Source organism: Haematobia irritans, chromosome 4, assembly GCF_050003625.1.
Source record: "Haematobia irritans isolate KBUSLIRL chromosome 4, ASM5000362v1, whole genome shotgun sequence".
NCBI classification, from domain to species: Eukaryota; Metazoa; Arthropoda; class Insecta; order Diptera; family Muscidae; genus Haematobia; species Haematobia irritans.
In genome coordinates, this window is record NC_134400.1 from 101,559,127 (window position 1) to 101,585,587 (window position 26,461).

General features: G+C 34.9%; 1 protein-coding gene across 7 annotated transcripts in view; it reads left to right on the top strand.

Moving 5' to 3' along the window:
- Positions 1-26,461, top strand: part of Ae2 (anion exchange protein Ae2) — a 257,209-nt gene that overhangs the window by 196,544 nt on the left and 34,204 nt on the right. For all 7 annotated transcript variants that reach the window (XM_075307454.1, XM_075307457.1, XM_075307460.1 and 4 more), the window contains 6 exons: positions 6,157-6,305; positions 6,374-6,498; positions 6,623-6,749; positions 12,953-13,114; positions 13,187-13,429; positions 19,198-19,338. In XM_075307454.1, the coding sequence (XP_075163569.1) occupies positions 6,157-6,305; positions 6,374-6,498; positions 6,623-6,749; positions 12,953-13,114; positions 13,187-13,429; positions 19,198-19,338 (947 nt within the window). The remainder of the gene's footprint in view (positions 1-6,156; positions 6,306-6,373; positions 6,499-6,622; positions 6,750-12,952; positions 13,115-13,186; positions 13,430-19,197; positions 19,339-26,461) is intronic.

Sequence of the window (26,461 nt, forward strand, 5' to 3'; positions counted from 1 at the left end):
CATGAATTGGGCTTCGAATTGTTTCCCCACCCACCGTATTCTCCAGATCTGCCCCCAGCGCCTTTTTCTTGTTCTCAGACCTCAAAAGGATGCTCGCAGTGAAAAAATTTGGCTGCAGCGAAGAGGTGATCGCCGAAATTGAGGCCTATTTTGAGGCAAAACCGAAGGAGTACTACCAAAATGGTATCAAAAAATTGGAAGGTCGTTATAATCGTTGTATCGCTCTTGAAGGGAACTATGTTGAATAATAAAAACAAATTTTGACAAAAAAATGTGGTTTTCTTTGTTAGACCGGGGACTTATCAGCCAACCTGTTAATTAATTTGATCCATGTATAGTAATATTCTCATCATGTATATGGCATCTCAATCCTTCAGAAATATTTATAACCAATCTTTGAAATATTTCTGTTTACCATTCTGCATCCACAACTAATACCGTTTCTTCATTAGCATATCTTGTGGTCCATTTCAAAAGACAAATATAAGCTTTTATCAACTATAAATTAGCAATGAGCAAAATGACATTTGAAAAATAATTCAAATTACATTCGGCTGTGGATAAGTTGTGATTATTAACTGTTAGTTACTAATTTGATTGGAAGTGGGTCGTATTGACTGATTTTCTAGACTTTTTTTTAATAGAGGCATGTGATTGCTACAACTATTTATCTTGCATCACAAGCGAAAATCTACTCCAATTATCACCAAGAAATTCGGAAAAATGCTTGCAAAAAATGAATGTAAATTGATCCAACTATCATTGACTTCTAAATGTTGAATTTTCATTACAACAATCAATCTCCAACCAATCTATTCTTTGTGTGCATAACTGTATTTGAATACAAAAAACTTGAATACAGAAATCTAATGTAGCAGACCTTTGTTCAAACGCCACCCTAATCATCCCTGAACATTTCAAGCACATAGGAGAATTTCAGTAAAATTTTTAAAATCGGGCTAAGGGGAGGTCCCCTCCAAATCCGTGTCCAATTATTAAATAATCAGGTACCCAATATTAAATCCACAACCTTCCCAATGTCCTATTTAAAAAACTTCAAGTAAGTCGGTGAAGTTTAGGGAAGGGGGACATTCCTCAAACTTCTCCCCTGGAAACATTATGTCAATGCTTGAAAGTATTTAAATGTTTAATCAAAAAATTAATTGATACAGCTTTGTTGTTCATGTTTTAATTAAAAATTAATTGAAACAATCAATTTTAATTTTTAAAAAAGTATATACGGCCGTCAGTTCGGCCAGGCCGAATCTTATGTACCCTCCACCATGGATTGCGTAGAAACTTCTACTAAAGACTGTCATCCACAATCGAATAACTTGGGTTGTGGTATCTTAAAACTTCTTAACATCGTTTCCTAAATTGTGAGTTAGTCCATACGTGGTATATATTAGGCAAAAAAGGTATGTGTAGGTAAGTCTACAAATAATTACGAATCGATATGGACTTTTGCTCGGTCCGTAGAGAGCCAGAATTGCAATATGGGGGTCGCTTATATGGGGGCTATATGCAATTATGATATTGACCAATTTTTGTGTGATTGGTGTCGATTTATCTGAGGGCTATATATAACTATAGACCGATAGACACTTGCCGATGGCAAGGTATCTTAAAACTTCCTAAAACCGTCTTCTATATTGTAAGGCCGATTAAATACTTATTAGTACGTAATATTACTCAGTCAAAATTTGGTCAAGGGAAAACGCGTATAAATCGGTGAAATCGTTTATTTAAAAAATCAAATTAATTTCTTTTTCAAGTTCAATTAGTATAAAATTCAGAAAAATATTCAGTTAGGCTTTCGCTTTTCCAAATCCGAATTGCCGGGCCTCACGCTTGACACCTGCCATCAGATTTTGTACAGCCACCTTGTCCACCTTCTTCGCCGAAGAAAGCCAGTTTGCCTTGAACTGCTGCTCCCCCTTAGCAGTTTTTTTGGTCTTCTTTAGGTTCCGCTTGACAATAGCCCAGTATTTCTCAATTGGTCGGAGCTCTGCCGTGTTGGGAGGGTTCTTGTCCTTCGGAACCACCTGCACGTTTTTGGCGGCGTACCACTCCATGGTCTTCTTACCGTAATGGCAAGATGCCAAATCCGGCCAAAACAGTACGGAACAACCGTGTTTCTTCAGGAAAGGCAGCAGACGTTTATTCAAACACTCTTTCACGTAAATTTCTTGGTTGACAGACCCGGAAGCTATGAAAATGCTGCTTTTCAAGCCACAGGTACAGATGGCTTGCCAAACCAGATATTTCTTTGCGAACTTTGACAGTTTTATGTGCTTGAAAATATCTGCTACCTTTCCCCTTCCTTTTGCCGTATAAAACTCCTGTCCCGGAAGCTGCTTGTAGTCGGCTTTGACGTAGGTTTCCAAAATCAAAATAGGAGCAACATTCTACACACACACACCTTCAAAATGGGGGGTGTTCAGGTTTTTTTTAATGCAAAATTGAAAGAAATACGTCAAGTTTATATTGACCAAATTTTGACCGTATCACCTTTTAGAAATGAAATTTTGACAAAATTTTGTGTAGAAATAAAATTTTAACAAAATTTTCTATAAAAATAAAATTTTGACAAAATTTTCTATAGAAATACAATTTTGACAAAATTTTCTATAGAAATACAATGTTAACAAAATTTTCTATAGAAATACAATATTAACAAAATTTTCTATAGAAATAAAAGTTTGACAAAATTTTCTATAGAAATAAAAATTTGACAAAATTTTCTATAGAAATACAATTTTAACAAAATTTTCTATAGAAATAAAAATTTGACAAAATTTTCTATAGAAATAAAAATTTGACAAAATTTTCTATAGAAATAAAAATTTGGCAAAATTTTCTATAGAAATAAAAATTTGACAAAATTTTCTATAGAAATAAAATCTTGCAAAAATGTTCTATAGAAATAGAAATAAAATTTTGTTTTGTTATTGTTGGTTTGTACTTCAATCATATTTGTGTTTTGATCTCAAAAACCATTGCATTTACTAAACCACAAGAGTAGCTTAACCTACAGAGGAAAAGAACAGAACCATAAAATTTTGGTAGACTATTTTTGGCTCCAATGGCAACCATGATTATGAACCGATATGGACCAATTTTTGTGTGATTGGGGATCGGCTATATATAACTACACAGAAAAAAATATCACCAAAATATTTCCAATTAAAAAGTTAATTGAAGTTGAAAATTTTTTCAATTAATAAATTGATTGATACAATTAACTTTTTAATCATGATAGAAACATTAAGTTAATTAAGTCAATGATTGAAATTTTTAAAATGTTTAATTAAAAAATTAATTGATACAATTAACTTTTTAATCAAATTCGGAAGACTAATTCAGTTAAAAAAAGTGCTGATTTGTATACCCTCCACCATAGGATGGGGGTATATAACTTTGTCATTCCGTTTGTAACACATCGAAATATTGCTCTAAGACCCCATAAAGTATATATATTCTGGGTCGTGGTGAATTTCTGAGTCGATCCGAGCATGTCCGTCCGTCCGTCCGTCTGTTGAAATCACGCTAACTTCCGAACCAAACAAGCTATCGACTTGAAACTTGGCACAAGTAGTTGTTATTGATGTAGGTCAGATGGTATTGCAAATGGGCCATATCGGTCCACTTTTACGTATAGCCCCCATATAATCGGACCCCCCAATTTGGCTTGCAAGGCCTCTAAGAGAAGCAAATTTCATCCGATCCGGCTGAAATTTGGTACATAGTGTTAGTATATGGTCTCTAACAACCACGCAAAAATTGGTCCACATCGGTCCATAATTATATATAGCCCCCATATAAACCGATCCCCAGATTTGACCTCCAGAGCCCCTTGGAAGAGCAAAATTCTTCCCATTCGGTTGAAATTTGGTACGTGATGTTAGTATATGGTATCCAACAACCATGCAGGAATTGGTTCCTATCAGCCCATAATTATATATAGCTCCCATATAAACCGATCCCCAGATTTGACCTCCGGTGCCTTTAGGAGAAGCAAAATTCATTCGATCTGCTTGAAATTTGGTACGTGGTGATCGTATATGATATTTAACAACCATGTCAAAAGTGGTCCATATCAGTCCATAATCATATATTGCCACATATAAACCGATCCCGAGATTTGGTTTTGGAGCCTCTTGGAGGAGCAAATTTCATCCGAGTCAGTTGAAATTTGGCACATTGTGCTAGTATATGGTCTTTAACAACCATGCCATATCGGTCTATAGTTATATATATCCCTCAGATAAAGCGATTTCCAATCACACAAAAATTGGTCCATATCAAGTTCATAATTGTATATAGCCCCCATATAAGCGACTCCCATATTTCAATTCTGGCTCTCTACGTACCGTGCAAAAAGTCCATATCGATTCGTAATTATTTGTAGACTTAACTATACATAACTTTTTTGTCTAATATATACCACGTATGGACTAACTCACAATTTAGAAAACGATGTTAAGAAGTTTTAAGATACCACAACCCAATTAATTCGATTGTGGATGACAGTCTTTCGTAGAAGTTTCTACGCAATCCATGGTGGAGGGTACATAAGATTCGGCCTGGCCGAACTTACGGCCGTATATACTTGTTTTTTTTTTACTTTTTTAATTAAAAATGTATTTCAAACAATCATAAAATAAATAAAAACTCTAAGCCAATCTAACTAAGTAGTTAAAAATAGTTACCTTTTTAAAAATAGTTACCTTAATAAATTAATTGCGTTTTGCAATCAACATCAATTAAATTTTTAATTGAATCAATTAAAAAATTAATTGAATTTTGCTGAAAAAATCAATTAATTTTTTAATCAAGAATTTTTTCTATGCCCAATTAAAACAGTGATTGATACTATCATTTTCGTGATTGAAGACATTTCAATTAAAAAATTAATTGGATCAATTAATTTGGTGATTGAATCAGATTTTTTGTGTGTATAGACAGATATGGACCAATTTTGGCATAGTTTTTAGCGGCCATATAGTAACATCACGTTCCAAATTTCAACCGGATCGGATGAATTTTGGTCCTCCAAGAGGTTCCGGAGGTCAAATCGAGGAATCGATTTATATGGGGACTATATATAATTATGGACCGATATATACCAATTTTGGCATGGCTGTTAGAGACCATTTTCTAACACTACGTATCAAATTTCAACCGAATCGGATGAATTTTGCTCCTTCAAGAGGTTCCGGAGGTTAAATCGGGGGATCGATTTATATGGGGGTTATATAAAATTATGGACCTATATGGACCAATTTTTTAGGGGCGTTTGCATTATAAAATTGACGTGTTTTGGAGGAAAACTTGTGTTTTGAACTTGATTTTTTGCATGGGAAAAACGACTCGTTTTGAAATGCTTATAAAGGGAAAATATTTCAAACCCCAAAACTTGCTTTGTGAGAATGTCGCAATACAAACGATACGAAATGAAAAACTTTTGAAAAATTTTAAACAATAGGTTATTCTGGTAATTCTACTTCACTAAATGTGTAGATACAATAACATTTTTATATTAAGCGAGTATGGGAATCATTAAATTATCACTATTTAAAAACTGCGACAAACTGGATCACCGGTACTAGTCCTGTGGTAGATCCGTCAGTGGCAATTTGCACAAATTCCCCGTAGGGACCGCACAATTAATTTTTGTAATCAAGTATTTGGTATGCCCTGTGATTGGGAGCCACCGTGGTGCAATGGTTAGCATGCCCGCCTTGCATACACAAGGTCGTGGGTTCGATTCCTGCTTCGACCGAACACTAAAAAGCTTTTCAGCGGTGGATTATCCCATCTCAGTAATGCTGGTGATATTTCTGAGGGTTTCAAAGTTTCTCTAAGCGGTTTTACTGCAATGTGGAACGCCGTTCGGACTCGGCTATAAAAAGAAGGTCCCTTGTCATTGAGCTTAACATGGAATCGGGCAGCACTCAGTGATAAGAGAGAAGTTCACCAATGTGGACTGAATAGTCTAAGTGAGCCTGATATATCGGATTGCCACCTAACCTAACCATGCCCTGTGATCGATACTATAATTTTCGTGATTGAATCAGAATTTGTTTTTCTGTGTAGAAGATAGATAGAATTTTTGAATAGATAAACATTTATATTTTAATTGTATAATTGCAGCCAATCGAAAAAATTTAACTGTCGACCTAAATATTGAGGAACACAAAGATTACGATCTAAATAATGAACCAACAAATGCTCAAAACTACGACGATATTCCTGAAGATTTCCCATTAGTTTCAGAACGTGCTGGTCATGGCGATCATTCGGTAATATATAGGTTATCTAAGCTATTTGCGACATTACCAAAAATAATGTACATACATCTTTTATGCAGGATAATTCAGCCGATGAGAAACACGTGCAATTTGGTAGAAAGAAGGCATCTATCGTTACACCGCCAAATCTAAGTTATGATGAACAACCCATCGACAATCTACACGAGCGCAAAAGAAGAAAAAGGTACTTTAGTTTCATAGATAAACTTCAATAATTACCACTAATTACGTACCTATTGTTTGTTTGCCCTGCTATTTTGTCACCAGTTTGAAAATAACCAATTTATTTCCTCTCACTATTCCAACAGCCGAATACAGTATTATAGACAACGGAAATTTTCCCATCAAGACAGCGTGGAAGCCAAAAAAGTCACCGAAGAAAACGGCGATGCCGGCAATCGTAAAATTTCCGCACCGGAAGACGCCACATTGGAGGTAAATAGAAACGAAATTGAAATGGGCACATAATGCTAGCAATCCATTTCATCATTTCTTTACATAAATTGTGTTTGTTTCCAAATAAGCTTGAAAATTTTCTAAACAAACAGATGAAAACACGTGAAATGTATTTAATGTCACAATCTGAATGACTTAGGAATGATGTTAGGATGGATAAATACTTATAAATAAAATTGCTGCAACTGTTTTTAATATAATAGAAATCACCCATATTATTAACGTAATGACATTTTTCTGTACATGGAGGCTGATATGAACTGCTACCAATTTCAGTTTATAAATGTATTTTGATCTATTGCATTCAGAAATAAAATTATTCGTGATGGAGTTCAAGCGCAATACCTTTACAAAGGGTGATTTTTTAAGAGCTAGAAACACACACACATTCATTCAGAAAAATTCATGAAATCTCTATTTGAATCGATAGTATTCTCCTTATAATTTAACGTTTGAAGATTATTTCATGCAAATGTTTACCGAGACATCACCCCAAATGGCTCATCCCCATAGTCAATTTTTGGCACCCTCTTTCAAACATTTCGGCTGGTATCTCACGAAGAAATGCTTCAATGTTCTCTTCCAATGCGTTAATTGGCGGCGTTAAGTCGCACGATATAGGCGATCAAATGATCGGTCCACAGAAAAAAAAAATTCACGAAAATTTTTACAATTAAAATCTTAATTGAGTTTTAAAAATATTCAATTAAAAATTTAATTGATTCAACAAATTTTTTAATTGATCTTCAATTAACTTTTTAACTGATACTATCATTTCGGTGATTGAAGACATTTCAATTGAAAAATTAATTGGATCAATTAATTTCGTGATTGCATCAGAAAAAAAGCATTGTGTGTATGCACGGTTGGTAACATACTCGTTCCAAAACTTTAACAAAAGTTGAATAAAACTTTACCACAATCTACCAAATTAAAAAATATTATCTTGAAGGTTTTGATCAAATCTTTGTGGTTAAAAAAATTTTTTTTTCTTCGAATGCCAAAATTTGAAGTTCTTCTAAAGGTACAACTTTAAAAGCAATTCTAAAAATGTCCTCAGAAAGATGTTCTTTATTTTTAGGTTAAAAACAGAGTAAATATTAATAAAATGGTACAAATTATTAAAATGTTGTCGAAAAAATTATACATACAAAATAAGAAATTATAAAAATTATTTATTTGGCAAACTATCACAATTTTTATACCCTCCACCATAGGATATGGGGTATATAAGCTTTGTCATTCCGTTTGTAACACATCGAAATATTGCTCTAAGACCCCATAAAGTATATGTTATATATTCTGGGTCGTGGTAAAATTCTGAGTCGATCTAAGCATGTCTGTCCATCCATCCGTCCGTCCGTCCGTCTGTTGAAATCACGCTAACTTCCGAATGAAACAAGCTATCGACTTGAAACTTGGCATAAGTAGTTGTTATTGATGTAGGTCGGATGGTATTGCAAATGGGCCATATCGGTCAACTTTTGCGTATAGCACCAATATAAACGGACCCTCAGAATTGGTTTTCGGAGCCTCAAAGAGAAGCAAATTTCATCCCATCCGGCTGAAATTTGGTACATGGTGTTTGTATATGGTCTCTAACAACTGTGCAAAAATTGGTCTACATCGGTCCATAATTATATATAGCCCCATATAAACCGATCTCCAGATTTGGCTTCTGGAGCCCGAAAGAGAAGCAAATTTCATCCGATCCGGCTTAAATTTGGTGCATGATGTTTGTATATAGTATCTGACAACCATGCAAAAATTGGTCCACATCGGTTCATAATTATATATAGCCTCCATATAAACCGATCCCCAGATTTAACTTGCAGAGCCTCTAATAGAAGCAAATTTCATCCGATCCGGTTGAAATTTGGAACATGGTGTTAGTATATGGTCTCTAACAACCGTGCAAAAATTGGTCCATAACGGTTCATAATTGTATATAGCCCCCATATAAACCGATCCCCAGATTTGAACTCCGGAGCCTCTTAGAGGAGCAAAATTCATCCGATTCGGTTGAAATTTGGTACGTGGTGTTAGTATATGGTCTCTAACAACCATGCAAAAATTGGTCCATATCGGTCCATAATTATATATAGCCTTCATATAAACCGATCCCCAGATTTGAACTCCGGAGCCACTTGGACGAGCAAAATTCATCCGATCCGGTTTAAATTTGCAACGTGGTGTTAATATATGACCGCTAATAACCATGCCGATCCGGCTGAAATTTGGTACATGGTGTTAGTATATGGTCTCTAACAACCATGCAAAAATTGGTCCATATCGGTCCACTTTTACGTATAGCCCTCATATAAACGGGCCCCCAAATTTGGCTTGCGATTGCTCTAAGAGAAGCAAATTTCATCCGATCCGGCTGAAATTTGGTACGTGGTGTTAATATATGGTCTTTAACAACCGTGCAAAAATTGGTCCATAACGGTTCATAATTATATATAGCCCCCATATAAACCGATCCCCAGATTTGAACTCCGGAGCCTCTTAGAGGAGCAAAATTCATCCGCTCCGGTTGAAATTTGGTACGTGGTGTTAGTATATGGTCTCTAACAACCGTGCAAAAATTGGTCCATATCGGTCCACTTTTACGTATAGCCCCCATATAAACGGGCCCCCAAATTTGGCTTGCGATTGCTCTAAGAGAAGCAAATTTCATCCGATCCGGCTGAAATTTGGTACGTGGCGTTAATATATGGTCTTTAACAACCGTGCAAAAATTGGTCCATAACGGTTCATAATTATATATAGCCCCCATATAAACCGATCCCCAGATTTGAACTCCGGAGCCACTTGGACGAGCAAAATTCATCCGATCCGGTTTAAATTTGCAAATTTGTCCATATCGGTCTATAGTTATATATAGCCGATCCCCAATCACACAAAAATTGGTCCATATCGGTTCATAATCATGCTTGCCACTCGAGCAAAAATAATCTAGCAAAATTTGTCGAAATTTTATTCCTATAGAAAATTGTGTCAAATTTTATTTCTATAGAAAATTATGAGAAAATTTTATTTCTGTAGAAAATGTTGTCAAAATTTTAATTCTATAGAGAATGTTGTCAAAATTTTAAATCTTTTGAAAATTTAGTAAAAATTTTATTTCTATAGAAAATTTTGTTAAAATCGTATTTCTATAGAAAATTTTGTCCAAATTTTACTTCTATAGAAAATGTTGTCAAAATTTTATTTTGTCAAAATTTTATTTCTATAGAAAATTTTGTTAAAATCGTATTTCTATAGAAAATTTTGTCCAAATTTTACTTCTATAGAAAATGTTGTCAAAATTTTATTTTGTCAAAATTTTATTTCTATAGAAAATTGTGTCAAACTTAATTATATACGTATGTAATCGGTCATTTTAAGTTTAATATATACCACGTATGGACTACGTGGTTATCGCAACCCAAGTAAATCGATTGTGGATTACAGTCTTCAGTAGAAGTTTCTACGCAATCCATGGTGGAGGGTACATAAGCTTCGGCCTGGCCGAACTTACGGCCGTATATACTTGTTTAATTTAATATATACCACGTATGGACTTACTTACAATTTAGAAGACGGTGTTACGAGGTTTTAAGATACCTTGCCAACGGGAAGCGTTACCGCAACCCAAGTAATTCAATTGTGGATGACAGTGTTTAGAAGAAGTTTCTACGCAATCCATGGTGGAGGGTACATAAGCTTCGGCCTGGCCGAACTTACGGACGTATATACTTGTTCTAATATACAATCAAACACTGAATTCGGATCACACCTTAAATGTGATGCAAATTCAGTGCACCGGCTGTTGAAATGGTGGACATTCGTCCCATGACAAGATCATCCCAGCAAAAAAAGCATCGCCAAAAAAGTAGTGAAAATGTTCTTTTTGGATCCGGAAATGGTGGAAAATTGGCTCACTTAGACTATTCAGTCCGATGTGGTCATAATTGACGTATTTATCAACGTATTTTCTCAAAAATTCGGGCAGCCAAATATTTTGGGGCTTTAGTAAGATATGCAAAATATCAGCCAAATCGATTCATTTTTAGATATAGCTCCCATATATATCTTTCGTCAGATTTGAACTTATATGGCCAAAAAGCCAGAGTTTTGTCTTGATTTGCTTCAAATTTTGCACAAGGAGTACGTCTCTGAGTATCATTCAGTGTGCTAAATTTGGTTAATATCAGTTCAGATTTAGATATAGCTCCCATATATATCTTTCGCCCGATTTAGACTCATATGGCCTCAAAAGCCAGAGATTTGCCCTGATTTGCTTCAGCTTTTGCACAAGGAGTATGTTTAATAGTATCGTTAAGCGTTCAAAATTTGGTTCAAATCGGTTCAGAGTTTGATATTGCTCCCATATATATCTTTCGTCCGATTTACACCCATATGACCACGGAGGCCAAAATTATTCTTCCATTTACGTTTTTTGCTGAGATAGCAGGATTATTATTCTAACTATGCATGTCAAATTTGGTCAAAATCGGTTCATATTTAGATATTGCTTCCATATATATGTACGCCAGAGTAGGGGAAATATGGTAGAATGTTTCATATTTTAGACCCATTTTCAATGGGAGTTTCCTCCAATTGATTCGATAGTTTCCACATAGAATACATTTAAGTGTCTCATCTTGATCTAATATGGCCAAAATACCCACATTTTACACAAAATTCTGTGATAATTTCACCATATCGTAGTCATATTCTACACACTGTAACGCCAAACTTTTCACAGAATGGTCGAATTTTAAATAAAGCTCCGACTTGTGGAAATATCACCCGAATTGGCCAAATAATATATCACAACCCACAATGGACCACATATCTTGGCGAGATTTAACCAATATCCTTGTAAAATCGCCACTGCTGAGTAGCAAAAATTGTAAATATTACTCAAATTGTCCTATATCTCGAATATATACACCCAGAGAAGGAATATGATCACCTCAAACATGTTTTAAGAGCAAAATGTTACTTTTGGGTGGTGACCATGTAACATGGTTTTCGGAACCATGTTATTTTCTCGGAAATCATGTATCTGATTTCGGTAAGCAGGTTACATTTGACGAGAAAATATTTTAGTGACAAACATGTTACATGGTCACCATACAAAAATAAACATCTTGCTCTTAAAACATGTTTGAGGTGATCATATTCCTTCTCTGCGTGTATGTATCGCCCGATAAATCATAAATGCTCTTTTGTACAATGGCATCAAAATTGCTTTAGCTTTATATTTCCCATATTTTTTTTACTAACATTGTGTTTCATCCCAGGGTGTTAGCCGATTTAATTTTTAATTCTAGCGATTTTGTAGAAGAAGAAGAAAAATTGTCTCCAAATCGTTTCAGATATAAATATTTGTATATGGGAATATAAACCTTGATAATAACTCCCAACAAATTTGAAGGAGTTGAGATGGTAACACAAATATTGGTCTACATAATGGTGAAGGGTATATTATAGTCGGCCCCGCCCGACTTTAGACTTTACTTATTTGTTTTTTAATACAATATGTGTGGATGCAAACATTTATTAATTTTGAAATTGCCTATAAACATATATATCGTATGTGTTTAGAAAGAGAGACCGAAAGAGTATGATGCAAGTAAAAAAATGGAAGCAACAAATTGACACCTTAAAAATTTATACACACAAAGAAAAGGTGAAACATAATAATTCTGAAAATTTATAAGCTTGAAGTAGAATGTGTTTGCGAGTATATGTTACAGAAGCAATTTTTGTTGAGGGTGAAATTACGAGTACAGTGGCAAATGGCGGCTGATATTGTTGTTTTTGTAATACTGAAAGTACCTTTCTTAATATAGTACCTTGGGTACCTTATTAGATATACCTTGGGGTTTTCCCAGAAACTTCATAATTGACGTGACATACGAGTATTGTGACGTAGATAAATCGTACATTCAACAACAAATTATTTAATTTTCTGCATTTTTTATTTGCTATTATATTAGAACTAATCCACTTACTCATGTATACTTACTCCCTTATGTATTTTCTATTCCCAACTTTTGTCTTTTGCAAAATGCCCACCTTCAAAACCCTGATAACAGGCACCACAGGTTAATGGAGCTTTTGTAGTTTTGTTAAATTTCAATTCCATTCAAAGTAAGTTTATTAATGCTAAAATATATTTCTTATAGGAAGCAGATCTTAATGAATTAAGATCACATCGTTCAGATGATCCAAGAGCTCTTCGAAGGCACAAAATTCATCATTCATCCATTAAATTAAGAGAATTACCACAAATAAGTGTAGCTGGTTTGCAACAGGCTAAGAAAACTTTTGACCATAGTCCCCATGAGGTGAGTTAAAATTGTGTTACATTTGGGATGCAACCGATATTTACCAATTGCCTTCTCTCTTTATTTCCAAAGATTTTCGTACAACTTGATGAACTGGTTGGATCTGGTGAAGACCGTGAGTGGAAGGAGACCGCACGTTGGATAAAATATGAAGAAGATGTCCAGGAGGGTTCCGATCGTTGGGGCAAGGCACATGTATCATCGCTTTCATTTCATTCATTGCTTAATCTGAGACGTTGTCTGGAGACGGGTGTCGTACTTTTGGATTTAAATGAAAAGGATTTGCCAGCGGTAGCATATCGTGTTGTTGAACAGGTAATGTTATCAAAGTATTATTGGTGTTGTAATAATACAAACTCGAGTTTAATATATACCACGTATGGACTATGTGGTATATATTACGGTGTTAGGAAGTTTTAAGATACCATGCCATCGGCAAGTGTTACCGCAACCCAAGTAATTCGATTGTGGATGACAGTCTTCAGTAGAAGTTTCTACGCAATCCATGGTGGGGGTACATAAGCTTCGGCCTGGCCGAACTTACGGCCGTATATTCTTGTTTTTATTTATTACTTATTATACCCTAAACCACATAGTGGTCCGTTGGTATCCGTCCGTCTGTCCATGTATTTGTTGTTCACAGGATTCCGGTCGCAATTATTAACCGATTTTGATGAAATTTCGTACAGGGATTTTTTTGGAAGAAATCTTATAAAATTTAGATATAGCTCCCATATATATGTATCGCCCGATTTCGACAAATGGGGTCACGTTGCGCTGTTTTTCAAACGGATCGTCACCCAATTCGGCAAAAGGTAATCTTTTGCATCGCCCTTCAAGTTTGCAAAATTTTATCCAAATGGGTGCAGATTTAGATATAGCACTCATATATTTGTATCGCCCGATTTTCCCAAAATGGGCCATAAAACCTTTATTTATCAACCGATCTTACTCAAATTTGGCTAAATGTAGTCTTCTTTAGCACTATATGTGCAAAAAATCATGGAAATCGGTTCAGAGTTAGATATAGGTCCCATATATATGTATAGCCCGATTTTCCCAAATTTGGCCATAGAACCCTTATTTATTAACCGATCTTACTCAAAGTTGGCTAGATCTAGTCCTCTATAGTACTAATTATATGTGCAAAATTTCATCGAAATCGGTTCAGATGTAGATATAGCTCCCATATTATGTATGACCGATTTTGAAAAATTCGCCCCTAATAACCTTATGCTTGACCATACAGGCCTCATTTTTTAACAGACCTTACTCAAATATTGCACAAGGTAACCTTTTGTGGTATTAATCAAACCCGGAAAATATTATGCAAATTGGTTCAGATTTAGATATAGCTTCCATATATATGCATCGCTCGATTTTCCCAAATTTGGCCATAGTACTCTTATTTATTATGTATTATATATATTTTGATGTACTAGCCGATCGTACTTATACGTACTTGTAGCTCTTACATAAGAATATTGCTCGATTTTTATAAATTTGTATTTATTACCCACACTAATTTAACGATTTTCTATTTTTTAATAATGGGCTCAATATTAGTGGCATACTACTTCCGTAAGCGCAATATCAACACAGCCAGTGTTGCTAGAAGTAGGGGAAATTCCCTATATGTAGGGTTTTTCTAATATTTAGCGTCTTGTAGGGACGTAGAGCCACAATGTAGGTACATTTTCACTCAACACAATTTGTAATAATTTTTACATTTTGGTGGCTCTAGAGGAGGAAATGAGAAGCCTTGAAGGCAAGGCTTGATCTTTAACAACATTTACCACTCGTGCTAAAATAAATCTAACAAAATTTGAAGATTACCACAAATCTACCAAACAAATATTTCTATAGAAATTTTTGTCAAAACTTTATTCCTGTGGAAGATTTTGTCAACATTTTATTTCTATAGAAAATTTTGTCAAAATTGTATTTCTATATTGTATTTAAAACAAGTATATACGGCCATATGTTCGGCCAGGCCGAAGCTTATGTACCCTCCACCATGGATTGCGTAGAAACTTCTTCCAAACACTGCCATCCACAATCGAATTACTTGGATTGCGGTAACGCTTGCTGATGGCTAGGTATCTTAAAACCTCCTAACACCGTCTTCTAAATTATAAGTAAGTCCATACGTAGTACTCATTAAATTAAAAAAGACCGATTAAATACGTATATAAATCAGTTTGACAAAATTATCTATAGAAATAAAATTTTAACAAAATTTTCAATATGATAAAATTTAGACAACATTTTCTATAGAAATAAAATTTTGACAAAAATTTCTGTAGAAATAAAATGTTGACAAAATTTTCTACAGAAATAAAGTTTTGACAAAACTTTCTATAGAAATGAAATTTTAACAAAATTTTCTATAAAAATAAAATTTTAACAAAACTTTTTATAGAAATAAAATTTTCACAAAAATTTCTATAGAAATAAAATTTTGACAAAATTTTCTATAGAAATAAAGCTTTGACAAAATTTTCTATACAAATGAAATGTTCACAAAATTTTCTATAAAAATAAAATTTCAACACAATTTTCTATAAAAATAAAATTTTGACAAAATTTTCTATAGAAATAAAATTTTGACAAAATTTTCTATAGAAATAAAATTTTAGTAGATTATTCTTTGCACGAGTGGCAACCATGATTATGAACCGATATGGACCAATTTTTGTGTGATTGGGTATCGGCTATATATAACTATAGGCCGATATGGACCAATTTTGGAATGCTTGTTAGCGGTCATATACTAACACCACGTTCCACATTTGAACCGGATCGGATGAATTTTGCTCCTCCAAGAGGCTCCGGAGGTCAAATCTGGAGAACGGTTTATATGGGGGCTATGTATAATTATAGACCAATATGGACCAATTCTGGCACGGTTGTTAGAGACCATATACTAACACTATATTCCAAATTTCAACCTGATCGGATGAAATTTGCTTCTCTTAGAGGCTCCGCAAGCCAAATCGGGGGATCGGTTTATATGCACTGAAAAAAATATTGACCTAATATGGAAGATTATGCAACTTAAAATTTATGACTCAAAATTTACGCAATGCTAAGGACAAAATTCTTTAAAATAATGCAATTTTAATTAAAACAAAGTTTGTAATCCTTGCTTCAAAAATTTTTGTCATTAAATTTAGGATACAAATCTTGAAATTTTGCGTCCCTCTGTTGAAGTTGTAGATCTTTGAAGTAAGGCAAATGTTCCTTAAAATAATGAAAAACATTTTTAATTTAAAGTAATCGTCTTTAACTCAACTGACATATTGAATTTTTAAATTTAAGATAAAAATGCTTCAAATATAGGCTAAGACTTATTTTAAGGATTTGCATCTTTGGCTTAAAGTTTTTTTAGCATTAAGAAAACAGTTTTTACTTGGCATAATTTGGATTTTGAAACTGGAATTTGTTTGTACATGAAAATACCTTTATTAATATATAAATTTATTAATATATACGGAATAAAAATTCGATTAGTGAGATCTGTATCCAATTTTAATTTTATCGATCCTAGATTTAAAACCAGGAAGGTCCCACAAAAATGTCTTTATTTTAAAGAAGCCTTAATATGGAAGATTATGCAACTTAAATTTTAGGACTCAAAATTTACAAAATGCCAAGGACAAAATTCTTTAATATAATGACATTTTAATTAAAACAAAGTTTGTAATCCTTGCTTCAAAAACTTTTTTCATTAAATTTAGGATACAAATCTTGAAATTTTGCGTCCCTCTGTTGAAGTTGTAGATCTTTTTTAAGTAAGGCAAATGTTCCTTAAAATAAATAAAAACCATTTTTAATTTAAAGTAATCGTCTTTAACTCAACTGACACATTGAATTTTTAAATTTAAGATAAAAATGCTTCAAATATAGGCTAAGACTTATTTTAAGGATTTGCATCTTTGGCTTAAAGTTTTTTTAGCATTAAGAAAACAGTTTTTACTTGGCATAATTTGGATTTTGAAACTGGAATTTGTTTGTACATGAAAATACCTTTATTAATATATAAATTTATTAATATATACAGAATAAAAATTCGATTAGTGAGATCTGTATCCAATTTTAATTTTATCGATCCTAGATTTAAAACCAGGAAGGTCCCAAAAAAATGTCTTTTTTTTAAAGAAGCCGCATCTTCGGCACGGAATCAATACCAAAATCCTTAAAGGAAGGTCAAAATCTTTGGATGCAAGTAAACTTTTTTTGAGTGTGGGGGCTATATATAATTATGGACCGATGTGGACCAATTTTAGCATGGTTGTTAGAGACCATATACCAACACCATGTATCAAATTTCAGCCGGATCGGATGAATTTTGCTTCTCTTTGAGGCTCCGCAAGCCAAATCTGGGAATCGGTTTATATGGGGGGCTATATATAATTATGGACCGATGTGGACCAATTTTTGCATGGTTGTTAGAGACCATATACTAACACTATATTCCAAATTTCAACCGGATCGGATGAAATTTGCTTCTCTTAGAGGCTCCGCAAGCCAAATCGGGGGATCGGTTTATATGCACTGAAAAAAATATTGAAAAAAATATTGATATGGAAGATTATGCAACTTAAATTTTAGGATGCAAGTAAACTTTTGGATGCAAGTAAACTTTTTTTTGAGTGTGGGGGCTATATATATAATTATGGACCGATGTTGACCAATTTTAGCATGGTTGTTAGAGATCATATACCAACACCATGTATCAAATTTCAGCCGTATCGGATGAAATATGCTTCTCTTAGAGGCTGCGCAAGCCAAATCTGAGGGTCCGTTTATATGGGGGCTATACGTAAAAGTGGACCGTTTGGAATACCATCCCATTTGCAATATCATCCGACCTACATCAATAACAACTACTTGTGTCAAGTTTCAAGTCGATAGGTTGTTTCGTTCGGAAGTTAGCGTGATTCCAACAGACGGACGGACGGACATGCTTAGATCGACTCAGAATTTCACCACGACCCAGAATATATATACTTTATGGGGTCTTAGAGTAATATTTCGATGTGTTACAAACGGAATGACAAATTTAATATACCCCCATCCTATGGTGGAAGGTATAAAAAAATCCTGCCAGGAAGAGGTGTAACTCCTCGACCAGATATCGAAAAATCACTTATGCTATGTTTGTACTGACTAGTTTTCTTTATTCGTTTTTCCAAAACACTTCAAACGCGATCGCAACGGGAAACATTTTTTTAGTTATTTTCACATCCCCATATTCTTCAAAGCGTTTGTTTATTTGTTTTTGCCACAAAATTTATTTTAATAATTTGACATATATTTTGAAGAGAGTATGTTCAGTCAGAACATATTCCAAATTAGGGGGGTTTATATTATAAAATTGACGTGTTTTGGAGGAAAACTTGTGTTTTGAACTTGATTTTAGACTGCATTCAGTTACTAACCTTCTCCCACGTTCCCTGTAAATTTCAAGTAAATCAGAGAAGTTTGAAGATTTTGCTATATTGTTCAAAACAACGACGACCGCTTCCCTTCCCTTTCGCAATCAAATATCAAAAAAAAAATTACAGGTTTTTTGCCCAGAGACCCTGAAATTTCAAGAAAATTAGAAAACTTTTCCTAAATTTTCAAAATGTCGGGCGAGGGTCGAAATTGGGCCAAGCCGAATCTTATGTACTCTCCACCATGTAGTACAAAGTTCTACTAAAGACTGTCAGTCAAATTTCTACCCGATTTGATGAAATTTGCTTCTACAAAAAATTCCAAAAGTTGCTTTTTAAAGAGGCTCCGGAAGTCAAATCTGGGGGGTCGGTTTATGTGGGGGCTATACCTAAAAGTGGTTCGATATAACAATACCATCCGACCTAAGTAAATAACAACTATGTTAGTTGTGCCAAATTTCAAGCCAATAGCTTGTTTCGTTCGAGAGTTAGCGTTATTTATACATTCTTTATGCAATGACAATGTTATCGTGGAGTGTATAGCAAACAAACGTAATTCGAATTTTATATAGACATATAGAAAGATAAATTTCGATTATGACATATTTAACCTATTCATATATTTCTTGATTTTATTTTCAGATGGTTGTGGATGATTTAATTCACATAGATGACAAGCCGTCCGTATTACGTTCACTACTCTTACGTCATCGCCATGTCAACGAACACCAAAGTGGTTTTCCATTTACGAAGCGAAAGTACAATAGCTACACGAGCCTACAGGTATTGTAGAATTTAATTACATTTAAATTTAACCTTTAAAACATACATCTTCATAGACATCGTATGAGGATATGTAAAATAAGACATTACAAGACGCATTCATTCATTATCTTTTGTATTCGTCCATATCTGTCATATGTGTAGTACGTAGAATAATCCCATACATTTTCCATTCGTTACATGTACATATGCGTTCAACAATCACTTGCATTAGGGATGCAATATATAGAAATAATAATCTGATATCGGGAAAATCTCTTATACAATATATAAGTGAATGTAATGAAAATGGGTGTGTGTGGCAAAATCTTAAATTTTAATTAATTACTCTACCCTCATTCGTAAATATCAAAATGTTTTGCACAACATATTGGAAACACTACAGCGGAGAAAATATTGTTTTCAGCACGAAATTTTCACGTCCTGAAAATACGAATGCGAGTCTTACTCTCTGATATAAATTTTTTCCTCGACAAGAAGTCTTTAAACTTTTCTTTCTTGTGCTTACAATTAAGAGATTCGACTTTAAAATGGCTATCAGTAAAGGGTGATTTTTAAGAGCTACAGGAAAACTAAAAAACAGACCACATAAAATTCAGAAAAATTTATGAAACCTTCAAATTAACCCTCTAATGTCCAACACCGCCTTTTGGTGGGCAGGTATTTTCAGCCCTATGGGGTAAACTATTGTTCAAAATAAAAATTGGGTTTGAAATTCGTTATTTTCACTCCAAAATTATACAATCTTAATTTTATCAAAAAAAAAAATGGGCTTTAGAGGGTTAAGGTTTGAAGGTTTTAGCTGAACTTAAATTTTCGATGAAATTTCTTAAAAGAACACGGATTTTGATAATAAAATTCAATCATTTGCCAGAGTTGTTCGTTTGCAAGACTATTCATGGGTAAATTATAAACCAAATTGAAGATGTTTGACGATGAGAGAAAACTTAAAACGTGTGTCAGCTGTTTTATGTTTTAATAAAGATAATAGCTAAATAATCACACTTTACATGCATAAAGAAAAAGGTATTATACCATGACAATTAGAAATATACACGGAAAAGAATATTTACGTGGTGATAAATATAACGCAAACTAAAATTTAGGACAAACAATTTACACAATATTGAGGACAAATTTCTTTAAAATAATGAAAATTTAATTAAAAGAACATTTCTAATCATTGTTTCAAAAATATATTTTATTAAATTTAGGACACAAATTTTGAAAATATGCGTCCCGCTGTTAACGTTTTATGTTTTTGAACTGAGACAATTTTTCCTTAAAGTAACGAAAACCAGTTTGGGTTTGAAGAAATCGTCCTCAAATTAACTAAAATATTGAATCTTTAGATTTACGATAAACCACTTATAATACAGACTTATTTTGAGGTTTAAAGTTTTTTCGGAAGAAAGAAAACTTTTTTACTGTTATAATTTGGATTTTTATACCCTCCACCATAGGATGGGGGGTATATTAACTTTGTCATTCCGTTTGTAACACATCGAAATATTGCTCTAAGACCCCATAAAGTATATATATTGTGGGTCGTGGTGAAGTTCTGAGTCGATCTGAGAATGTCCGTCCGTCCGTCTGTTGAAATCACGCTAACTTCCGAACGAAACAAGCTATCGACTTGAAACTTGGCACAAGTAGTTGTTATTGACGTAGGTCAGATGGTATTGCAAATGGGCCATATCGGTCCACTTTTACGTATAGCCCCCATATAAACGGACCCCAAAATTTGGCTTGCAGACCCTCTAAGAGAAGCAAATTTCATCCGATCAGGCTGAAATTTGGTACATGGTGTTAGTATATGGGCTTTAACAACCGTGCAAAAATTGGTCCACATCGGTCTATAATTATATATAACCCCCATATAAACCGATCCACCGATTTGGCTTTCGGAGCCTCTAAGAGAAGCAAACTTCATCCGATCCGGCTGAAATTTGGTACATGGTGTTAGTATATGGTCCCTAACAACCATGCAAAAGCTGGTCCACATCGGTCCATAATTATATATAGCCCCCATATAAACCGATCCCCCGATTTGGCTTTCGGAGCCTATAAGAGAAGCAAATTTCATCCGATTCGGCTGAAATTTGGTACATGGTGTTAGTATATGGTCTCTAATGACCATGCAAAAATTGGTCCACATCGTTGCATAACTATATATAGCTCCATATAAACCGATCGCCTGATTTGACCTCCGGAGCCTCTTGGAAGACCAAAATTTATTTGATTCAGTTGATATTTGGTACGTGGTGTTAATATATCGCCTCAAACACCCATGCAAAAATTGGTCGAAATCGGTCCATAATTATGTATAGCCCCCATATAAACCGATCCCCATATTTGACCTCCGGAGCCCCTTGGAAGAGCACAATTCATCGGATTCGGTTGAAATTTGGTGCTTGATGTTAGTATACGGTATCCAACAACCATGCATGAATTGGTTCATATCAGTCCATAATTATATATAGCCCCCATATAAACCGATCCCCAGATTTGACCTCCGGTGCCTTGTGGAGAAGCAAAATTCATCCGATCTGGTTGAAATTTGGTATGTGGTGGTAGTATATGATATTTAACAACCATGCCAAAAGTGGTCCATATCAGTCCATAATCATATATAGCCCCCATATAAACCGATCCCGAGATTTGGTTTTTGAGCCTCTTGGAGGAGTAAATTCCCTCCGAGTCAGTTGAAATTTGGTACATTGTGCTAGTATATGGCCGTCAACAACCATGCCTAACTAGGTCCATATTTGTCTATAGTTATATATAGTCCTCAGATAAATCGATCCCCAATCACACAAAAATTTGTCCATATCAAATTCATAATTGTATATAGCCCCCATATAAGCGACACCCATATTTCAATTCTGGCTCCCTACGTACCGTGCAAAAGTCCATATCGATTCGTAATTATTTGTAGACTTACATACCTGTTTGTCTAATATATACCACGTGTGGACTAACTCACAATTTAGAAAACGATTTAAGATACCACAACCCAAGTAATTCGATTGTGTATAACAGTCTTTCGTAGAAGTTTCTGCGCAATCCATGGTGGAGGGTACATACGATTCGGCCTGGCCGAACTTACGGCCTTTTATACTTGTTTATCTTGTATTTGTTTGTACGTGAATGTCTGTACACTGAAAAAAAGCATGCCCGATTCCAAAGATTTTGTCTTTAAATTAACAATTTTGTTATTACTGAGCCAAAGAAGCGGAGCATACAAGTAAAGATGCTTTTAAGACACAATTCTCTTTTAAATTTGGGGTTTGTGTACTTTCTTCTAAGAAGCAAATTCGCTTTTCCAGCTGTTTTTCTTCATATGCTATCAAAGTCCTTTAAAAACGAGTTAACGACAACTTTATTTTCCAAATTCAGGCTCGACTACCAGTATAAATTATACTATAGTTCAAGTAAAAAACATCTTTAAACTAAAGTGTTGAAAAATATTTTTGAACGATTTTTTGCTTTGTAGTCAAGATGCAAAAAGGCAACAAATTTAAAGACAATTTCATTAATTTTAAAGAATTTTCTGAATTATTCAAGTCAAGTTGACCTTAGCCCAAAAATTTTTTCTTTCATGTTATGATACCCATTTTTAAGTCAAATCACTTAATTATAAGGATAATACGACTTCATTGAAAAGTTCATCGACTTTTGGACAAGGAAAGAAACTTTACGAGGGCAGTTCGGAAACTTCTTAGCCTAGCACAAAAACCGCGGTATAAGCAGAAAAAAAGTTAAGTGTTTTGGAAACTTCCATCTCTGTTTTGAACACATGTTAAATTTTGTTTGGATCTGGCAACTCCTTCATATAGAAACAGGTGTTCAAAAAAGACACATCCGCAATTTTTATACCCTGCGCCACACTGTGGAACAGGGTATTATAAGTTAGTGCATATGTTTGTAACACCCAGGAGGAGAAGAGATAGACACATGGTGTCTTTGGCAATAATGCTCAGGGTGGGTCCCTGAGTCGATATAAACATGTCCGTCTGTCCGTCCGTCCGTCTGTCTGTGAACACATTTTTGTGATCAAAGTCTAGGTCGCAATTTAAGTCCAATCGCCTTCAAATTTGGCACATGTTCTTAATTTGGGTCAGAATAGAACCCTATTGATTTTGGAAGAAATCGGTTCAGATTAATATATAGCTCCCATATATATCTTTCGCCCGATATGCACTAATATGGACCCAGCAGCCAGAGTTTTATACCGATTTGCTTGAAATTTTGTACAAACATAACACTTAGTCGTATAGTGCAAAATTTGATTGAAATCGGTTCAGATTTAGATATAGCTCTCATATATATTTTTCGCCCTATATGGACTAATATGGTCCTACAAGCCAGAGTTTTGGCCCAATTTGGTTGAAATTTTGCACAGGGAGTAGATTTAGCATTGTAGCTATGCGTGCTAAATTTGGTTGAAATCGATTCAGATTAATATATAGCTCCCATATATGTGATATGGTATCGAAAATTTAGATCTACAAAGTGGTGCAGGGTATAATATAGTCGGGCCCGCTTTTGACTTTCCTTACTTGTTTTATAATGGAAAAATTAGAAATGCGTGCTGTCAATAAATATTTACATAAAAAAGTTTTATCGGGACAAGAAATTCATAATGATATGGTGAATTTGTTAGGTGAAAGTGCTCCTTCATATGCAACAGTAAAAAATTGGGTTGCTGAATTTAAACGTGGTCGTACAAGCATTGAAGATGAACCACGTAGTGAACGTCCAAAAACAGCAACAACAACAGAAATTGTAGCCAAATTGCATGATATGGTATTAAATGATCGACGAATAAAAGTGCGTGAAATTGCTAATATCATGGGCATCTCAAATGATCGAGTCCATTTAATTTTGCTTGAAGAACTACAGATGAAAAAACTTTCTACAAGATGGGTGCCGCATTTGTTAACAGTCAATCAAAAACGCATAAGAATGAACATTTCTCAAGCTTGTTTGGATCGTTTTATTTAAGCGAAATAAAATGGATTTTAAGCGTCGTTTCATAACTGTTGATGAGACATGGATCTACCACCATACTCCAGAGACAAAAGAACAATCCAAACAATGGACTGAAGCTGGAGGAAGTGCCCCAAAGAAGGCAAAAACAATTCAATCGGCTGGTAAGGTTAATGCAACGGTTTTTTGGGACTTCAAAGGTATTGTATTGATTGACTATCTGTAAAAGGGTAAAACAATAATTTCAGAGTACTAAATATTGCAACCTTTTGGATCAATGTACAAATTCGAGAAAAACGTCCTGGCTTACAACACAAAAAAAATAATTTTTCATCTAGACAACGCACCAGCGCACAAGTGTGTTTTAACAATGGCTAAAATAAAGTACGAGTTGCTTGACCACCCACCTTATTCTCGAGATTTAGCTCCCAGTGACTTTTACTTGTTCCCAAATGTAAAAAATTACTTGCTGGCAAGTGTTTTACCTCAAATGAAGATGCAATTACAGTTGTAAACCACTATTTTGAAGACCTTGAGGAAAACTATTTTAATCATGGGATAGAATTGTTAGAAAAGAGTTGGTCTTCAATACACTTGAAGTTTCAGGAGATTAAAGGGTGATACGGTCAAAATTTGGTCAATATAAAATTGACGTATTTCTTTCAATTTTGCATTTAAAACCTGAACACCCCTCATTTTGAAGGTGTGTGTGTGTAGAATGTGGCTCCTATTTTGATTTTGGAATTCACTCTTCAGTTGTCAAAATGCCGTCCAAGCAAGAAGAGCAGCGTATCAAAATTTTGCTCGCGCATCGCGAAAATCCGAGCTACTCGCATGCAAAGCTGGCAAAATCGCTAAAAGTTGCCAAATCAACTGCTACAAATGTAATTAAAGTGTTTGGGGAACGTTTGTCGACAGCCAGGAAGTCTGGATCGGGGGGAAATCGAAAACCGGAAGCCGCTGAGACGACAAAGAGAGTTGCCGGTAGTTTCAAGCGAAACCCTAACCTCTCTCTCCGAGATGCCGCAAATAAGCTGGGTGTACCGTCTACAACCGTGCATCGAGACAAAAAACGAGCCGGACTATCGACTTACACGAAAGTAGTGACTCCAAATCGCGATGATAAACAAAATACGACGGCCAAAGCTTGATCCCGGAGGCTGTACACGACGATGCTGGCGAAGTTTGACTGCGTGGTAATGGACGACGAAACCTACGTCAAAGCCGACTACAAGCAGCTTCCGGGACAGGAGTTTTATACGGCAAAAGGAAGGGGAAAGGTAGCAGATATTTTCAAGCACATAAAACTGCCAAAGTTCGCAAAAAAATATCTGGTTTGGCAAGCCATCTGTACCTGTGGCTTGAAAAGCAGCATTTTCATAGCTTCCAGGACTGTCAACCAAGAAATTTACGTGAAAGAGTGTTTGAATAAACGTCTGCTGCCTTTCCTGAAGATACACGGTTGTTCCGTACTGTTTTGGCCTGATTTGGCATTTTGCCATTACGGTAAAAAGGCCATGGAGTGGTACGCCGCCAACAACGTGCAGGTGGTTCCCAAGGACAAGAACCCTCCCAACACGCCAGAGCTCCGCCCAATTGAGAAATACCGGGCTATTGTCAAGCGGAACCTAAAGCAGACCAAAAAAACTGCTAAGGACGAGCAGCAGTTCAAGGCAAACTGGCTTTCTGCGGCGAAGAAGGTGGACAAGGTGGCTGTACAAAATCTGATGGCAGGTGTCAAGCGTGAGGCCCGGCAATTCGGATTTGGAAAAGCGAAAGCCTAACTGAATATTTTTCCTGAATTTTATACTAATTGAACTTGAAAAAGAAATTTAATTTGATTTTTTAAATAAACGATTTCACCGATTTACACGGGTTTTCCCTTGACCAAATTTTGACCGTATCACCCTTTATATTGAACAAGTATATACGGCCGTAAGTTCGACCAGGCCGAATTTTTTGTACCCTCCACCATGGATTGCGTAGAAACTTCTACGAAAGACTGTCATCCACAATGGAATTACTTGGGTTGTGGTATCTTAAAACTTCTTAACATAGTTTTCTAAATTGTGAGTTAGTCCATACGTGGTATATATTAGACAAAAAAGTTATGTATAGGTAAGTCTACAAA